The following is a 17,377-nucleotide window of genomic DNA, read 5'->3' as shown; positions in this document are numbered from 1 at the left end:
GGCACATCTGAACTCCGACCTCAGCTTCTTATAGCACAATCATTTGAACTTGTCCTGACCTCTGATTCTTCAATTCATCCCACCTGGACTTCCTAGATTCATTATGCTTGAATGTTTTTAAATGACAGCAATTAAACAAAAAGCAAATTAAGGATGAGAGTGACGATTCCAAACTGTATTTGGGATCATGAGGAAACATCTTTAATTATATCCAAATATCTCTAAAATGACCCAGACTTCATGAGACATTTAAAAAATCACATAATACAATCTAAAATAGAAAGAACCTCCTCCAGAAATGCTGATGTATCAAAGTCAGATTCAGGCCTACCCACTGCATTGACTAACAGGTCACTGGACCTATTCACAGACTAAATGTGCAATCTAATGTCACTAGAATATTCAGTGGCCTCTCCATGACTCATCATTAAGGCAGAGCAAGATTACAAGCCAGGGAAAAATGGAAAACCCTGCTCTCCAATATTGTCAAGAAGACAGTGAGCTTGGGCCTTCTCCAAACTGTTCAACTGACAGAACACCTGACTGTGAGTCCAGTTCATTGCTAAGCTTTCAGGGAATGTCACAATACCTGGAAATAGAGGATTCATAGGCCAAGCGGACACACTCAGACACATCCACGCACACTCAAATAGGGCAGGAAGTAGGAGACCTAAACAATAGCGAGTGCTCCAAAGGGAACAAAAATTCTCATATCAAACTGATCAAAGGTGTTTTAGAGTGCTGGAAGCCAAGGTACATCTATGTGAACTTCAAACATCACAACCACCGACCCCTCTGCTCTATTCCAGGAATCTATGAATAAAGCACCAACAACAGGAAAGTCAACCATACCTGCTGATTCAAAGTATCCCAAGGCCTCCTGTGCAGGCCCATGGAACATTAGTTTTCCTGAGGCCACTAAAGTGAGGCTGTCAAACAACCTGAAGATGGAATACTGAGGCTGGTGAATGGAGAAGATGATTGTACATCCACGCTTAGCTTTCCTAAGTTAAAACAGAGAAAACAAAAAGTCATTAAAACATCCAAACTTTGAATTTCTTGGTAGAATATTTTTTTGCTGCCATTAGATCATTTGCTCCCTGTTAAAATTGATTTTGACATAAATGTCTCATCTGATCTCATATTTTCTACTTAATAATTGGGGAGCCTAAATTCAATGCTTTTATTAAAAACACTAAGGTTTCTTTAAAGATGGTGCATTAATAGTTTAGAATACACTACAATGTTTTTCACAAGCAGATTCCTAGTCCATCTTCCCATGCATTGAATTAGAACCTTGGTGGAGGAATGCAGGGCATCTGTGCTGTTAACAGCACGCAAGGTATTCTGTAAGTGCCCTCAAGTTTAAGAATGATGGACTAGGAAGGGGGAGGGCAAGACGGCACATTGTTGACATCCCTATTGCTCAGCAGCAACTAACTACCTTGATAAAGGAAGATCAGAGAACTCTAAAAGGCACCCACAGGGTCCCATAACCAGAGATAAGCAAAGCCCTCTCCGACTCTGCAAATAGAGAAGCAACCAACCACAGGAAGGATGGGAAGAATGACTCTCAGCTTAACACTCCCAATCTCCTACCCTACAGTCACTGCATTGCTCCAGGCTCCACTACTTAGTGATGGGAACTGTCTCTTATGCAGCCTGAGCCACAGCTGGTTTCACTCCTTGCAAACAAAACCCACCATTCCTTTTCTCCCACCTTCCTTCCTTTACCTGCCCCTAGACCTTGCTTCAGCAGTTGGTCTTGTCCTCTGCTGATCAAGGCTCACTGTTCCTTATCTCCTGCCACCTCCCTTTGCTTGAGACCTTGCTCCTGCAGCTGGTCTCTTCCTTTGCAAATCAAAGACCATCCTTTTTCTTGCTTTCTCCAAAATGCTACTTAAGACCAGACCCGGCAGTGGCTGTGCCATTTTTCTTTTCCTTTTCTCGGCCAGCCACCCCGCTTATTAAACTTTTGGACACAAGATAACTCTTGTGAGCCTCCCTTGTGTGTGATGTGTGGTGTTTTCCTAACATTTGGTGCATTGGCCAGGAACAGGTGAGCTTCCAGCATTGATCTTGCTCTCCCAGTCAGTGACTCCATGCCCTCCCGATACATACTGCACTCCCAAGCCTACTTTGGCCACAAGGCAGACATCCCCTATATAGGGGGGCCAAGCTGAGGGTTTATATCAGCCTGACAATGCTACATAGGTGGGAGCTGCCTTCCTTAAGCCTGGATGAACATAATGGGATCTGAGCTGCTTTGCCAGGACCCCTGTTCATAGACTAGTGCCGTCATCACCACTCTTGCTCACAGGTCACTCCTCAAGGTCAGTGCACTTCCTGTAATTCGCCCACCACCAGCTGATTTACTCAGTCCTCCTTTGGTGAGTTCCCTCATGCTGCCGTGCTGTGAGTCATGGTTGTCTCTCTCTCTCAGTTGGTGGAAGTCCTAGTACTAGGTCCCAACTCACTCAGCACAGGAACCGGGTTCCTGAGGCGTGGGTGATCTCTCAGTGAAGACGTTCCCTTGGGGTCCCTCCACTTCTCTATTTCATCCTGGAAAGGAATATCTCGGGGACGCCTGCCATATTTTTCCTCAGACTGGGTCTCACCATGAGCACTGGACCTTCCAAAATTCCCTCAGACACCCTTCTGGGCTGTCTACTGGCCAACCTTGAGCCCCTATGTCTCTCACCTGATCTAAAGGCAAAAAACCTCATTTTTCTTTCCAATCAGGCTTGGCCACAATACCAATTGGAAAATGACTCTAAATGGCCACTAAATGGCACACTCGACCCTAACATTCTCAGGGACCTCTATACCTTCTGTGAACGCACTGAAAAGTAAAAGGAAAGTCCCTATGTCCAAACTTCTCTTATCTCCACTCTAAGCCTTCTCTCTGCACCTCTTGCTCTGCTGTCCAAGTCCTTCTGGCCATAAACACCCCAATTAACTTCCCTGACTCTGAAACCTTCCCTTTCTTCGACCCTGCCAACAAACCAAATCCTCTCCCTAACCTCCTCCTTCCCCATGTAAACAGACTTCTTATACTGCTCATGCTGCTTGTCTCTTCCTGTCTTCCTGAAAAACTTTCCCATCATGGAGTTAAACAAGCCACTCCTTGCCAACTCTGGCCTCACAGCGATTCCGGCTCTGGGGAGCTCATGCCCTTCCCTGTAGGCTGAGACCAATCCCCAAGTTTATTCAGTACGCCTCATGCTACACTGGCAGAGTCTTGTTTAATTATGGCATCTGATGACTGCTTCTCTTCCCTCCTCCTGTCTAATGTCCCTTTTTCCTGAGACAGCAACCTGAGAATGGAGGTTTTGTGCTGCTGAAAATGTTCCAGTACCAGTCAATGGTAGCGACCTAGAGACACAGGTGATGGCTAATCCCTCAGGCGTGTGTCATGCCTCCAGGCTCTGCCTTCCCCTCCCTTACCTAAGATGTCAGGACACCTTTTCTGCTTCCTCCATGGTCTCACTGCGTGTCCTTTGTCTCTGTCTGCCTTCCCCTCCCTGGTAGATGTTGGAAGCTTTGTACTGAGGCCTGGCCTCAATATGCGTTGGGTGACCAAGAGAAGTGGCCTTCACAGGGTTCCTTAAATTATAATACCATACTCCAATTAGACCTTTTCTATAAAAGGAAAAAAAGTAAACTGAGGTCCCCTATACAAATTTTCTTTCATTTCAGATTGGCTCCACAATTACTATTTAGATACTCAAAACGCTAACCATTCTTTGTAAGGCACAGGATAAACATGGAATGGAGGACCAGAAAAGCCCCTCATCAATGACAAGGCCCACCTCTATTGCTCCACCCTCTGCCCTACCTTCTAAGCCACCCCAATATCCAAAACATCCTAATGGGTGCTTCACCCCTTCAACAGGTAATGGTAGGAAGAGGTCCAAACCTTTCAATTAACATAAAAGGATATTATGCTTCTACTAAACCAGACTCTTGTCTCATTAAAAATAAAATGGGTTCTAGCCCAGGCAAGTCAGGTTAAAAATAATTACCATTTACAGTAAGTCCCAATACTAATGATGCCTAAAAATGAAAAAATAAATATACCTACCTATAGGGGCACAGACAGTCCCCTTAACTGATCCACACTAAAGGGACTTGATATAACTCAAGCAGTAGAGTGCCACTTTGCAAGCATAAAGCTCTGAGTTCAAATCCAACATAGCCAAAGACAAAAGATATTTGGGGCTGAGGAAGTAGCTTAATGAGAAAATGTCTGCCCAGCATATACAAAGTCCTGGGTTCAATTCCCCAACATTACTAGATCAAATAATAATAATAATAATAAAAAGATAGCTGTCATTAATGCCACTTCAGCCATCTCATAATAAAAAAAGTAGTTTAACCTAGACCAGTTTCCTCATTTGAAGAACAGTTCAAAGACCTGCCCTCCAGAGTATCAAGTGTCAATGTAAAATAACAATTTTGCTTTACAGAATGCCCTAAAAGAAAATCCCCTTACCTTTGTACAACATCTTAAGGAGGCTATCAGAAAATATACCACAGTGGACCCAGAGTCACAGGTGAGAGAGGTTCTCCTCAAAGATAAATTTCTAACAGTCAGCCCCTAATATTTGTAAAAAACTCAGTCTATGGCTGAAGGAAAAAAGTCATTGGATCAACTAATACAACTAGCCATATCTGTATGTTAAACCTGAGACGTTACTAACAAAGAGAAAGATAAGAGATATGACCTCATTTCTGCCCTCACCTGACTGGGGCCTACATCTCAAGTTTGCTACCATGGTGGACAGGAGGAGCACTTCTTCAGAGAATGCTTAAGGAGGACAGCCCAGGAGACAGCCCCACCCCCAACCAGGACCCTGTCCTCTCTGCAAAGGTAACCACTGGAGGTCTAAATTCCCCCCCCAGATGGGAGGAGAGGTGCCACCTCCCATGGATTGATGGGTCCCAGCCTCCTGTCCACGCTCCAGTTCTTGGAGCCTTAGGGTAGTCATCATGGTAAAAAAGTGAAAGATCATTTTCCTCCTACAAAGTGGAGCCCATTTCTCTATCTTATCTTTCTCTCCCAGTCCCCAGTCCAATAACAAAGTTATCATTCAGGACAAATCTAGCCAGCCCCTAGAGATCTAGTTTACCCGGCCTCTGGCCTGCTCTTGGGGAGACCTCCTCTCTGTCACTCTTTCCTCATAGTACCTAAAACTCCAATGTCCCTGCTGGGATGGGATTTACTATCTCAACTAAAACTCAAATTCTCCTCCCCCAGGCAGCTATCTCTGCTGCCCCCTCCTTCAGAAACAAATAGATCCCACAGTGTAAACTGATGAGATGAGTGTAGGGCAAGCCTTGATGACCCTCCCTACTCAAATAAAACTCAAAAAACACAGTTTCCACACCCAAAACAATATCCCCTCAAGCCTGAGGGACGATGAGGCCTTACGCCCATCATAAATTCCTTAAAAACAAGTAATTAGTTACTTCACCTCCTATAATAAATTTAAAATTCTTATAAAAGTTAATTTTAAAATACAAGGTACAAAATAAACAACTAAAAGAGATATAAATAGGTAATAAATGTATTTTTTAAGAAGTTAAAAAAATTGTTTTTAGATAAAAAAGGATTTTATAAAGAAGGGTTTATCCTAAATATTGTTTCAAATAGGAGGAATAAAGGCAAGCCATCAAAGGGTTAAGTATGTTATATAAAATCTAAATAAGTTTCAAAAATGTATAATAATAAGCTTCAATATGTAATAAAATTAAAGTTAAATATAATCTAAGAGTTGCCTACAAGATTTTTAGGGTCAGGTCAAACAAAATCAAATTCTCTATGTCTATAAAATAACAAAGTTATCTTAATACTGTTCTGCTCTGAGTAACATCTACAAAAAACCATTACAGAAAAAGATTTTACAAAGAAATTGTTTATATTTTCTGTTGATCTTGTCAAACTAAGTACTACTAAATCAGAGTTCATTTATGTATTTGCTCATGCAAAGATCTCTTAAATGACCACCTTATAACTGTGTTCAGTATCTAGACTTTATCTAAATATGGTACAAACATTTATAGAGTTAAAAGGGTCAATTTATGTAAAATGATGAGCTAATTCTCTCTTTTATCCAAAAGTGCTACATTTAACCTGCATTCTGACAGCCAGCCTCTATTTGCCTTTAAAGGTCCCACAAACACTTCATAACAACTAACCTGATCAGTCTTGCCACAAGAATTTAAAGACAGCCCTCATCTTTCTGGACAGGCCCTAACCACAGACTTATTGGATTGGAACTACCCAGAGGCCACCTTCTTCAACGCAGAGCCACAAAGCCCCTTATCTGCAGTGCAACTGAGTCCCTTTTAAAACTTTCTGGCCTCCGGGAATACAAAGTCTCTAAGGAAAAGCTCAATTATGACTCCCTCAGGTCATCTACCTAGGTGTGTTCTTAAAGGGACAGACTCACTCCCTAAGTCATGAGTAAATCAATTCAATCCTCCATTTCCCACTTCTCCATACCATAAAAGCGGCTTAGAGCTTTCCTGGGAGTTAGAGGATTTTACAAACTTTAGATCCCTAGGTATGCAGTCCCTTAGCAAGACAACTTTTATGCTCCTCCTAATAGTCCTATTTGGGTCTTAAATAATATATGGCCACCCATTTCTCTTCAAAACCTTGACTCCAACAGACACTGCTCCTCTGGCTGACTACCTGCCTTACTTTAACCTTCTCAGGGAAATTCTCAAAGAGCATACAGACCAGATCCTGCTCTACCCTATAACAATTTCTGTTAAACCAGGGGATCTTTTTCTCCTAAAAGATCTTCTACCCTTCCCATTGGTGCTTTGGTGGACCAGCCCTCACCTGGTAATTCTCATGGCACCCATTGCTGTCAGACTCAATGGGATTCCCCAGTGGCAGCACCTCTTAAGGAACAACATTTTACAGTGGTTCTCCTGGCTAATGCCCATCCTAATGCCTATATTTCTTGCTCTCCTATTCTTAAGCTTCTTCCCTTGTATCATACTACATGTCTACTATTGCTAATCAAAAATTTAACCAGTTGTACCTCCAGGGATATCAACCTCTCCAAAACTGCCCGGAAAAACTAGTGTAAAAGCCCCATCCAGGATGCCATAGGAACCTGAGGATCTTGCCCCATACAACACCCCCTGCCAGCAAGAAGCAGCTAAAGAGACCGATACTTCACCCCAATTCCTGATCCTCAGCTCCTACCTTCAACATTATTAAACAAAAAATGGGGGAATGATGGGAACTGTCTCTATGCAGCCTAAGCTGCAGCTGGTTTCACTCCTTGCAAACAAAACCCACTGTTTCTTATCTCCCACCCCCCTTCCTTTACCTGCCCCTAGATCTTGCTTCAGCAGCCAGTCTTGTCCTCTGCTGATTAAGGTTCACTGTTCCTTATCTCCTGCCACCTCCCTTTGCCTGAGACCTTGCTCCTGCAGCTGGTCTCTTCCTTTGCAAATCAAAGACCATCCTTTGTTCTTGCTTTCCCCCAAATGCTACTTAAGACCAGACCCGCCAAGAGCAGTGGCTGTGCCATTTTTCTTTTCCTTTTCTTGGCCAGCCACCCTGCTTATTAAACTTTTGGACATGAGATAACACTTGTGAGCCTCCTTTGTGTGTGATGTGCAGCATTTTCCTAACACTTAGCACTTGCTTGGTGGGTAAGTCCTGCTTCCACGCACACATAGGAACTTCGAGCTCCATACTCCCCACTACTTCATGACCTGTTACCTTCACCCTGAAATGCAAGGGACACCAGTGCCCTTGTGTAAGCAGGACCCATAGCTCCCACTGCTCCTCTGGTAACAAAAGATGCAAGCCAGCAGGCTCAGTTCCCCTGATGCAGCACCACAGAACAGTGCCGGAAATCAGGCCCCAGAATTCCCGCTGCTCACAGGCTTGGTTCTCCTAAGCCAAGCAGTCAACAGAGCCATGGAACTGCTCTCCCTGAAACCCATGTGGGAAATCAGGCCTCAGAACACATGCTGCCCTCAGACTTGGTTCTCCTGAGCAGCAGCAGCACCATAGAACTGCACTCCTAAAGCCTGTGCGGAAAATCAAGCCCCAGAACTCTTGCTGCTCACAGATTTGGTTCTCCCTAGCTGATCCAGCAGCAGCACCACTGAAATGTGCTCCCTGAAGCCCTGAGGGAGGTCAGACCCCAGAACTCCAACTGCCCCAAAGGCTTGGATCCCCCACATCTGCAGCAGTGCTGGTACTGGGTAGCCCAGCACCTGTAAGCAAGCCTAAGGGCTTGTGCTATCTACAGACTTGGGTTCCCGGTGCCTGCAGCAGCTACTGTGGCTCCTAGAAGCCCATGCCCCAATGCAAATAGACCCAGGTCCCCTGCTGCCTTGTGGGCACCAGAGAAATCAAGCCTGCTGGCTTTGCTGCCCCATGGGTACCCTCAACTTGCTACTCAGTGTCAGGAGCTTGTCACCACACACCTAAGTGAACACCAGGCTTCAGGCTTTGCTATTCTGCTGGTGCCAAGAGGCTTCCCTCTCCACAGAGCACAGAGGCCCAGCGCTCTCTACTGTCCCCAACAGCAAGAAAGTCCTTGCTTCGTCATCAAAGAGTGAGAACACCAGATTCCCCACTGAGGGGAAGAAAGTTATAACCTGCTACTCTGCAGGCAGCACCAGGGATGAAAAATGGGACAAAACCACAAATAATAAAGAAATCCAGAGAATCATTAGAGAGTACTTTGAAAACTTATACTTAAGTAAACTGGAAAATCTCAATGAAATTAATAAATTCCTAGAGGCATGTAACCAACCAAAATTGAACCAAGAAGATATTAACCACCTAAATAGTCCTATTACATGCAACCAAATTGAAGCAGTAATAAAGAGTCTCCCTACAAAGAAGAGCCCAGAACCTGATGGATTCATGGCTGAGTTTTACCAAACCTTTAAAGAAGAACTAACACCAATACTCCTCAAACTTTTCCAGGAAATAGAGAGGGAAGGAACACTACCAAACTCATTCTATGAAGCCAGCATTACACTCATTCTGAAACCAAACAAAGATGTAACCAGAAAACGAGAATTATAGACCAATATCTTAATATAGATACAAAGATTCTCAACAAAATACTGGCAAACAGAATTCAACAACACATCAAAAAGATCATACACCATGACCAAGTTGTTTTCATTCCAGGGATACAAGGATGGTTCAACATATGTAAATCAATAAACATAACACAGCATATAAAAAGAAGCAAATACAAAACCACATGATCCTCTCAATAGATGCAGAAAAAGCCTTCCACAAAATCCAACACTCTTTCATGATAAAAGCTCTGAAGAAACTAGAAATAGAAAGAATGTTCCTCAACAATAAAGGCTACATATGACAAACCTAGAGCCAACATCATACTAAATGGAGAACAACTGAAACTGTTCCCATTAAAGTCAGGAATGACACAGGGCTGCCTGCTTTCTCCAGTCCTATTCAATATAGCTTTGGTATTCTTAGAGCAATAAGAAAAGAGCAAGAAATAAATAAAAGGGGTTCAGATAGGGAAGGAAGAAGTCAAACTATCCCTATTTGTATATGACAGGATCTTATACCTAAGATTCCCCAAAAACTCTACCAAAAAACTACTAGAAATCATAAACTCTTTCAGCAAAGTTGCAGGATACAAAATTAATGCACAGAAATCATTAGCTTTTCTATATACCAACAATGAACAGACTGAGAAAGAAATCACAGAAACAATCTCATTTACAATAGCCTCAAAAGCAATAAATTATCATGGAATATATTTAATGAAAGAAATCAAAGACCTTTTTAATGAAAACTATAAACCACTGAAGAGAAATTGAAGAAGACATCAGAAGATGGAAAGACTTCAGTGCTCATGGATCAGTAAAATCAACATTGTGAAAATGGTCATACTACAAAAAGAAATCAATTCCCTATCAGAACTCCAATGACATTCTGCACATAAATAGAAAAGACAATTGTGAGGTACATATGGAAACACAAAAGACCTCAAATAACCAAAGCAAGTCTGAGCAAAAAGTCCAATGCTAGACGCATCACAATATCCAACTTCAAACTATACCACAGAGCCATAACAATAAAAACAGCATGGTATTGGCACAAAAACAGACAGGAAGACCAATGCATCAGAATAGAGGATCCAGACATAAACCCATGCATCTATAGCAACTGATCTTTGGCAAAGGAGCCCAAAACACACAATGAAGAAAAGACAGCTTCAACAAATGCTGCTGAGAAAACTGGATATCCACATGTAGAAGACTGAAACTAGATCCCTGTCTTTCAACCTGTACCAAAGTCAACTCAAAGTAGATCAAAGACATTAAGAGAAGGCCTGAAACTTTGAAACAACTCCAAGAAGCAGTAGAAAATACACTGGAACCTACAGGTATCAGGAACGACTTCATAAACAGAGCTCAAAAGGCTCAGCATCTAAGAGAAACAATGAACAAATGGGACTGCATCAAACTAAAGGCTCTCCACAGCAAAGGAAATAGTCACCAGACTGAAGATTAGTACAAAGAATGGGAGAAAATCTTTACCAGCTACTCATCCAATAAGGGAATTATATCCAGAATCTACAGGGAACTCTAAAAACTCAGCCCCCGATGAATCAACACCCCAGTGAAGAAATGGGCATATGAATTAAACAGGGAATTCTCAAAGGAAGAGGTTCAAGTGGCCAGTAAATACATGAAGTGTTCAACTTCCCTGGTTAGAAAAGAGATGCAAATCAAAACAATACTTAGATTTCATCTCACCCCGATTAGAATGGCCATAATCAAGGGTAAGCACAACAACACATGCTGGCAAGGATGTGGCAAGGCAGGACCCTTCTACACTGCTGGTGGGAATGTAAGGCAGTACAACCACTATGGAAAACAGTATGGAGACTCCTCAAAAAACTAAAGCTAGAACTGCCACATGACCCAATGATACTGCTCCTGGGCATCTATCCAAAGGAACATAAGTCAGCATACAGTAGAGACACCTGTACACTAATGTTCATCGCAGCTCTAGTCACAATAGCCAAGCTATATAAACAACTCAGATGCCCTCCAGCAGATGAATGGATCATGAAAGTTTGGTACATATATGCAATGGAGTATTAGCCACAAGGAATAATGACATGGGGATTGAAGGTAAATGGATGAAATTAGAGGACATTCTGTTAAGTGAGGTTAGCCAGGTTCAGAAACACAAAATCCACATGTTTTCTCTCATATGTGGAAGATAGATCCAAAGATAAACATATACACAAAAACAAGCATGATCATATTCAGATGTAGACCATGTATGTAACAGTGGAATTACTCTATGGAACTTGGGGAAAGAAGGAAAGGAAAAGAGAATGATAGAGCATCAGTAATATTGCATACCACAAGATGTGAAGGCAAAGGATATAAGGATGTATATTGGAAACTGTTAAAAAACAGGGTGTGGAAGGTAAAGTGGTAAGGGAGAGTATTTAAAAGGATTGAACAGACCAAAGTAAAGCCACCCACAGTGGGCATACATTGAGACACCCCTTTGAATGGCAACCTAAATAGTAATAATGAAAACCAGGACTGTGAAATAGGCACAGTGTGTGAGGGGGATAGTGGTGGGAAGGGGAAGGGGAAGGAAGATCAAGGTTATGGTACATGATTGATGGGCTTCATGTACCTACATGAAACAAAACTAAAAAACCTCTTTCAATTGCTTTAAGTGGGGTGGGGAGTAGGCTGAGTGGGAGAGACGATGGGGGCAATGTAAGTAATCTACAATATAAATCTAATCCGAATTGTCACTACGATTCCCCTCTCCCATAATGAATATATTCTAAGGGCTGATCTCTTGTCTGAATTCATGGCAAAAAGAGTGATAAATTACCTTTTCATAGGAATCAACACTTACAGTAGGAAAAACAAATTCACTGCTCAAAACAGTTATTAAAAGTATTTTAGGAGTTAGATATGGTTGAACACAACTTTAATGCCAACACCCATTAGGTGGAGAGGAGAGATTGAACGTTCAAGGTCAGCATGGGCTACACAGTGAAATGATTATGTGTTATGCAGAGAAAAACATAAATAATTATGGTATTCTATATCAACTCATCATTCCCTACTAAACAGTTACAGTTAAGTAACAGATTACAAAATGTCCTGAAGTTGTTCTAGCACAGTACCTGAACTCCACAGCATAACTTGACATCTTCACTATATGTGTTGTTAACATCTCAAATTTATGAAGTCTAAATCCTTTTTCATCTTTCCACCTTCCCTTTAATTCTCTCTTAGCATACATTTGCTCACAGCAGCATGCAGTTAGAGGAAGCAAGGTAGCGAGTGAGAGGGGAAGCCATGGAGAAGGTGTGTCTGCAACAGGAAGGGGTTGGGGGGTAGCAAGTGCAGTGAAATACAACAGAGAATTGGGGTGAAGGCATGGGGCTTTCTCTCTACTCTTCTTGACACTTTTCTGTCCGTTTGAAATGAGTTTTTACTAATTCTATAGAAGATAATCTAAACATAACTCTTGAACTTTTCCTATAAACATTCCTGCCACAGTCTTTTCCTTCTGGGTGAAAGGTAATGCCATTTTTTTTACTTCACTCTTCTCCTTGTTCAGGCCCCAAATCTTAGGATCTTAGGAGTCAGTCTCTCAATCTTCATACCCTAGGTCCAATTCCCAATCTAACCCTATTGGTCCTATCTTCAAAACAAATCCAGAACCCACTCACCTCTCTCTATGTCCATTGGTCATGCTGGTCACATGATGGTGTCTAGTTAAGACACCATCTTTCCTACCCTCCTCCTTCCTGACGTCCTTGCCTCTCCATGACCCAACTGAACAGTCTTCTCCACAGCTGCCATTACTTTAAAAGTCTACAACTCTTAAAGAGCTTCCCAGTCCTCTACAGACAGCAAAAGCCATAGTTCTGACAGCGGCCTACCAGGTCTATGAGATCTGCCACCAACTCAACTCCACCTCCTATCAGTTTGAACTGGTGGAATGAATTATGACTTCCCAAAACTCATATGTCGAAATGCTAATGCTCAATCCCTCAAAAAGTGACAACATTTGGAGTCAAAGATGTCAGACAGGTAAGTGAGATTAACCAAGGCCACTGAGTGGGTCCTAAATAGGGCTGGGTCCATTTAAAAGGAGATAAGGACACAGACCCACACAGGGGGAGAAGACAGTCATCTCCAAGTCAATGAGAGAGGCCTCAGCAGAAACAACCGTGCTGACATCTTGATTTCCAGAGCTCCAGAGCTACAAAAATTCATTTCTGTTATCTAAGCCACACAGTCTGTGGTGTTTTGTTCTGAAAGAACACAACTTCCATTTTTCAGGTCACTGGATTCTCTTCCCTTTATTCTTTTTAATATCCAGACACATTAGGTATGCTCTGTCTTAGAGTCACTGGTTGTTCCTCCCAACTGGAATTCTCTTCTACCAGACATAGGCAAGTCTAACTTATTCACTCCCAGCTCACTTATCACATTCTTGAGGACTTTCAAGACCTCATGTTTAGAATGGGACCGCACCTGACCACAGCATCTGCCTCTATGTTCTTGTATCATCTTTCTTTCTCCTTTTGATTTTTTTTTGGCAGTACTAGAGTTTGAACTCATGGACTCATGCTTGTAGGCAGGTGCTCTACCACTTGAACCCCTCCTCCAGCATTATTTTGGGTTGGGTATTTTCTATTTGCTCTGACTGGCCTTGAACCAAATCTTCCTGATCTCTGCCTCCAAATTAGCTAGGATTACAGGCATGTACCAGTGGATCCTGGCTTTTTTATCACCTTTCCAGATAACACTTTTTTGTTAATTGACTATTTCCCTCTAGAAAATAAGGAAGTGTTTCTGTTATTTACTTGTGAATCCACCACACTAAGAATACCTGGTATATACCAGTTACCAAATATTTAATAAATCAAAGAAAAAAATCTCCCAGGGCACTTACCTTTTCAGGAACCAAAGGACAGCATTTGCTGTGCTTGAGTCTAAACCAGTTGTGGGTTCATCCAAGAACAAGATGGAAGGATCAGTGATCATCTCCATTCCTATACTAGTCCTTTTCCTTTCTCCACTAGCTCGAACCTAAAAGACATTTTATTATCATTATCAATAAGTACAACCAGAGTCATCATATTTGGTGAAGTAAGGTATGACTACCCTGAAAGAGACATTTTGTCTCATTATCCTTACTACTCAGAACAACTTAAAAATGGATATGTGGAAGAAAAAGGAGGTTTCTCTTTGCCAGATAAGTAAACCAATGGTTAAATCAAAGCTGTTCAGTGGTAACACCTAATATGAAGCCCATGCTTTTAAGAGTCCTCTGTATTCCTTGTCAAGTCAAGCATTTAGGTTCCCATTATGAAGTTAGAAACCTGAAAGACCCTGACATAGTGAAACTGTAATGTAAAATAGGAGATAAAGATAGGAGGAATCCAGGTGTGGTGTGCATGCCTATAATCCAATCACTAAGGAGACTGAGGTAAGAGGATCATGAGATGGAGGCAAGCCTGGACAGTACAGTGAGACCCTTCTCAAAAAAAATAAACGAACAAAGACAGGCACAGAAATGGAAAGTGTCTTTAGCAATTTATTATTTATTAGTCTTATAACAGTACCCTCATACACCACAAAACATCCCTGAGAAGACTCGTAGCCAGGAAAATTCTACCACAAAGTATTCGAATCTTTTTAATCTCCATAAGGCTTTCAAAGCTGATGCTGTTTATACACTAACTCACAAAGGAATTCCTGATTCATCTTTCCAGACAAATCTAGAAGGTGGGATGTTCCACAGGGTAACTGGCTGAATCTCAATTAGTGGATGTCATTGGTGTGGTGAGGGAGGTAGGAAGGTTTAGGGGAGGCAGGAAGTGGGAAATGATTGTGAAATCGAGTCTCTGAGGAGAAAATCGTCAAATGCTTGAACCCCTCCTGTTATCAACTGAACTAGAACACATGAAGACAATTTGGAGAATGTGAATGAATATGGGATTTACATTCTGATTATGTGAAGATGCTGGTCATTCTGTTAGCTATAATGGTATTACAGGCAAGGTAGGCAAAGGTGCTTCTTTTTACAGATGCAGAGTAAGTATTCAAGGTGAAATATTATATGACTTTCTTTAAAATACTTCAGGAACAAATAGTGGTAGAAACTACTGGATAAGAATTGAACAAATGAGAAATCTAGGTGAACAGTATTAGTAATTACATGATTTTACTTATGATCTGACAATCACATAATTATAGTAATCAGAATATTTACATTTGTTTTATTTGAAATATGAAAAATAAAAATATTAAAATTATCTCAGTTAATTAGATTACATGAATCCTAAGACATCCATGAAAATCTAAGAAGGCAACACAGGGCAAAGACTAATAAAATTTGAAGAGTGTAAATGAAAGTTCCTAGTGGGAAAAACAAAATCAAGGAGACAGGCAAAGCCAAGCAAAAAAACCTCAATTGCTCAGGAAAAAAACAAGAACAACAAAAAATGAGTGGTAAATGGTGAAGTCTCTGAGTTATTCCTACCAAAATATTCTTCACAGGAAGACCATCACAAGTACCAGGGAGCCAGCAGCCTGTAGAAGCCCCATTCTTTATTGCCTACAGTGGGAATCACAGGGGTTACACCACAGCCTTTCATTCTAAATGGCTCATTTTTCATAGATGCTTCAGTGTCTGCTCAGTAACCTCCATAGTGCTGGTCAACTGAAAGTTCACTCACTCACCTCAATTCCTCTTCCTGATTGGGAACACCCACAAAAGGAGGAGCTACATCAACCGCTCTTTCTCCCTACAATCCTATCTCTAAAGCTTAACAGAACTTGGCAGATAAGAGTCTGGAAATGAATATTGACAGAAGAAAGGAAAGAAGGGAGGGTGGGAGGGAGAGAATGAGAAAAAACGATCAAAAAAAAGGCCAGAGAAAAATAAATCAGCACTGAACAAGTAAGAAGTAAGTCCTAATGTGGCCAAATATAATTTTGGAAGAGTAATTACAGAAAAGTGAAACATGCAGAACAAGAGTTCTTTGGTTCTTGCCACTTCTCAGTTCCAAATATGTATCTCAAAAAAAGCAATGGAAAAGTCTCCTGGAGAAAGAGAGGGAGACGTGCAGCTAAAGAGGGAAAGACAAAACCAGGAAGAAAAAAGTTAGTGCGAGGACATCAATCAAGTGAGCCATGACTTGAACAATGAGGGTGGGGAAAGATTTGTGGAAAAGGCCATGTGGGGAGGGATTTTCCATACTAGACCATATTCCATGCCTAGATTTCAACCATTGTTGTGTTTCCAGCTGAATTTCCACCTTCCTATTAAGGAACTAGTCCCTTTTCTCTTCATTACAGAAAGTACTCACTTGCTACACACACATTATAGGAAACTTGTGATGAAGGTTATGACATCTATAAGGGGGAGGTCTGGAGGTCCCATTTTCCTGCCCATGATTCTATCAGTTGTTTTTTTCTTTCCCACATTACCTTGGAATTTGCCACTTTATCCAGACCTAACTCTTTAATGATCACATTAATTAGTTCATTTTTTTCATCATTTGTCATTGTTGTTGGAAGCCGAAGAGCTGCTGAGAACTGTAAATTTTCTCTCACTGTCAGGCTGCCCATCACAGCATCATCCTTAAGGCAAAATAGAATTTCAGTGACACATATCAAGGCATTTTTTTGTGACCATCCCTATCACTCCAGTATATGTGACTTAACACATAAAAATAATTATAGTTCTACCTAATGGTGAACTTGTAACACTAAAAAGTGCAGTAATTCCACATAACACACCTGCGGATCCCAATAGAATAATTTTACCCCCATCTGTAAACACAGATAACTGTGATAACTACTACCAACATTTCCACACTCCTTTGCACAAGGATTTGCCAAAGACATCTAGGAGGAGAACAAAGGTGAAGCAAGGGCAGGAAGGACAGCAGTAGTACATTTTAGAATGATTAACAGCTAGAATTACTACAACCACCCTACAAGGGTCATATTGCAGATCCTATGCCTTTACCTTTAATACCATCCTCACCCTAAGAGGAGATTATGAAAACTGGTGTAGAGAAATCTGGTTCTATGAGTTTGTCCTATAATCATGTGGAAGCCAAGTCACTTGCCCACCCAGAAACACAGGAAAACTAAAACAAAAACCCAATAACACTTACCTGTTCCACATAACTTGAAATACATTTGAAATTGGCAGGTCGAGGTGCTCCATTTAAGAAATCATCTCCAGACAATCCATGTAGATCTTTCCTTGCAGCTAAAACATCTAACAACCTATAGAAGAACTTATATTATTATGGGGTTTTTCCAT

At 41.4% G+C, this 17,377-nt stretch overlaps 1 protein-coding gene across 1 annotated transcript in view; it reads right to left on the bottom strand.

Annotated features, from left to right (window-relative positions):
• The window catches only part of LOC109674355 (broad substrate specificity ATP-binding cassette transporter ABCG2-like), a 55,431-nt gene that overhangs the window by 19,196 nt on the left and 18,858 nt on the right, over nt 1-17,377 (bottom strand). Inside the window, exons 6-9 of the mRNA XM_074041778.1 lie at nt 17,226-17,340; nt 16,531-16,683; nt 13,988-14,124; nt 853-1,004 (exon numbers count right to left, since the gene is read on the bottom strand). Of these exons, the coding sequence (XP_073897879.1) occupies nt 853-1,004; nt 13,988-14,124; nt 16,531-16,683; nt 17,226-17,340 (557 nt within the window). The remainder of the gene's footprint in view (nt 1-852; nt 1,005-13,987; nt 14,125-16,530; nt 16,684-17,225; nt 17,341-17,377) is intronic.

Source organism: Castor canadensis, chromosome 9, assembly GCF_047511655.1.
Source record: "Castor canadensis chromosome 9, mCasCan1.hap1v2, whole genome shotgun sequence".
Classification (NCBI taxonomy): domain Eukaryota; kingdom Metazoa; phylum Chordata; class Mammalia; order Rodentia; family Castoridae; genus Castor; species Castor canadensis.
This window is presented reverse-complemented; position numbering and strand designations above follow the sequence as displayed.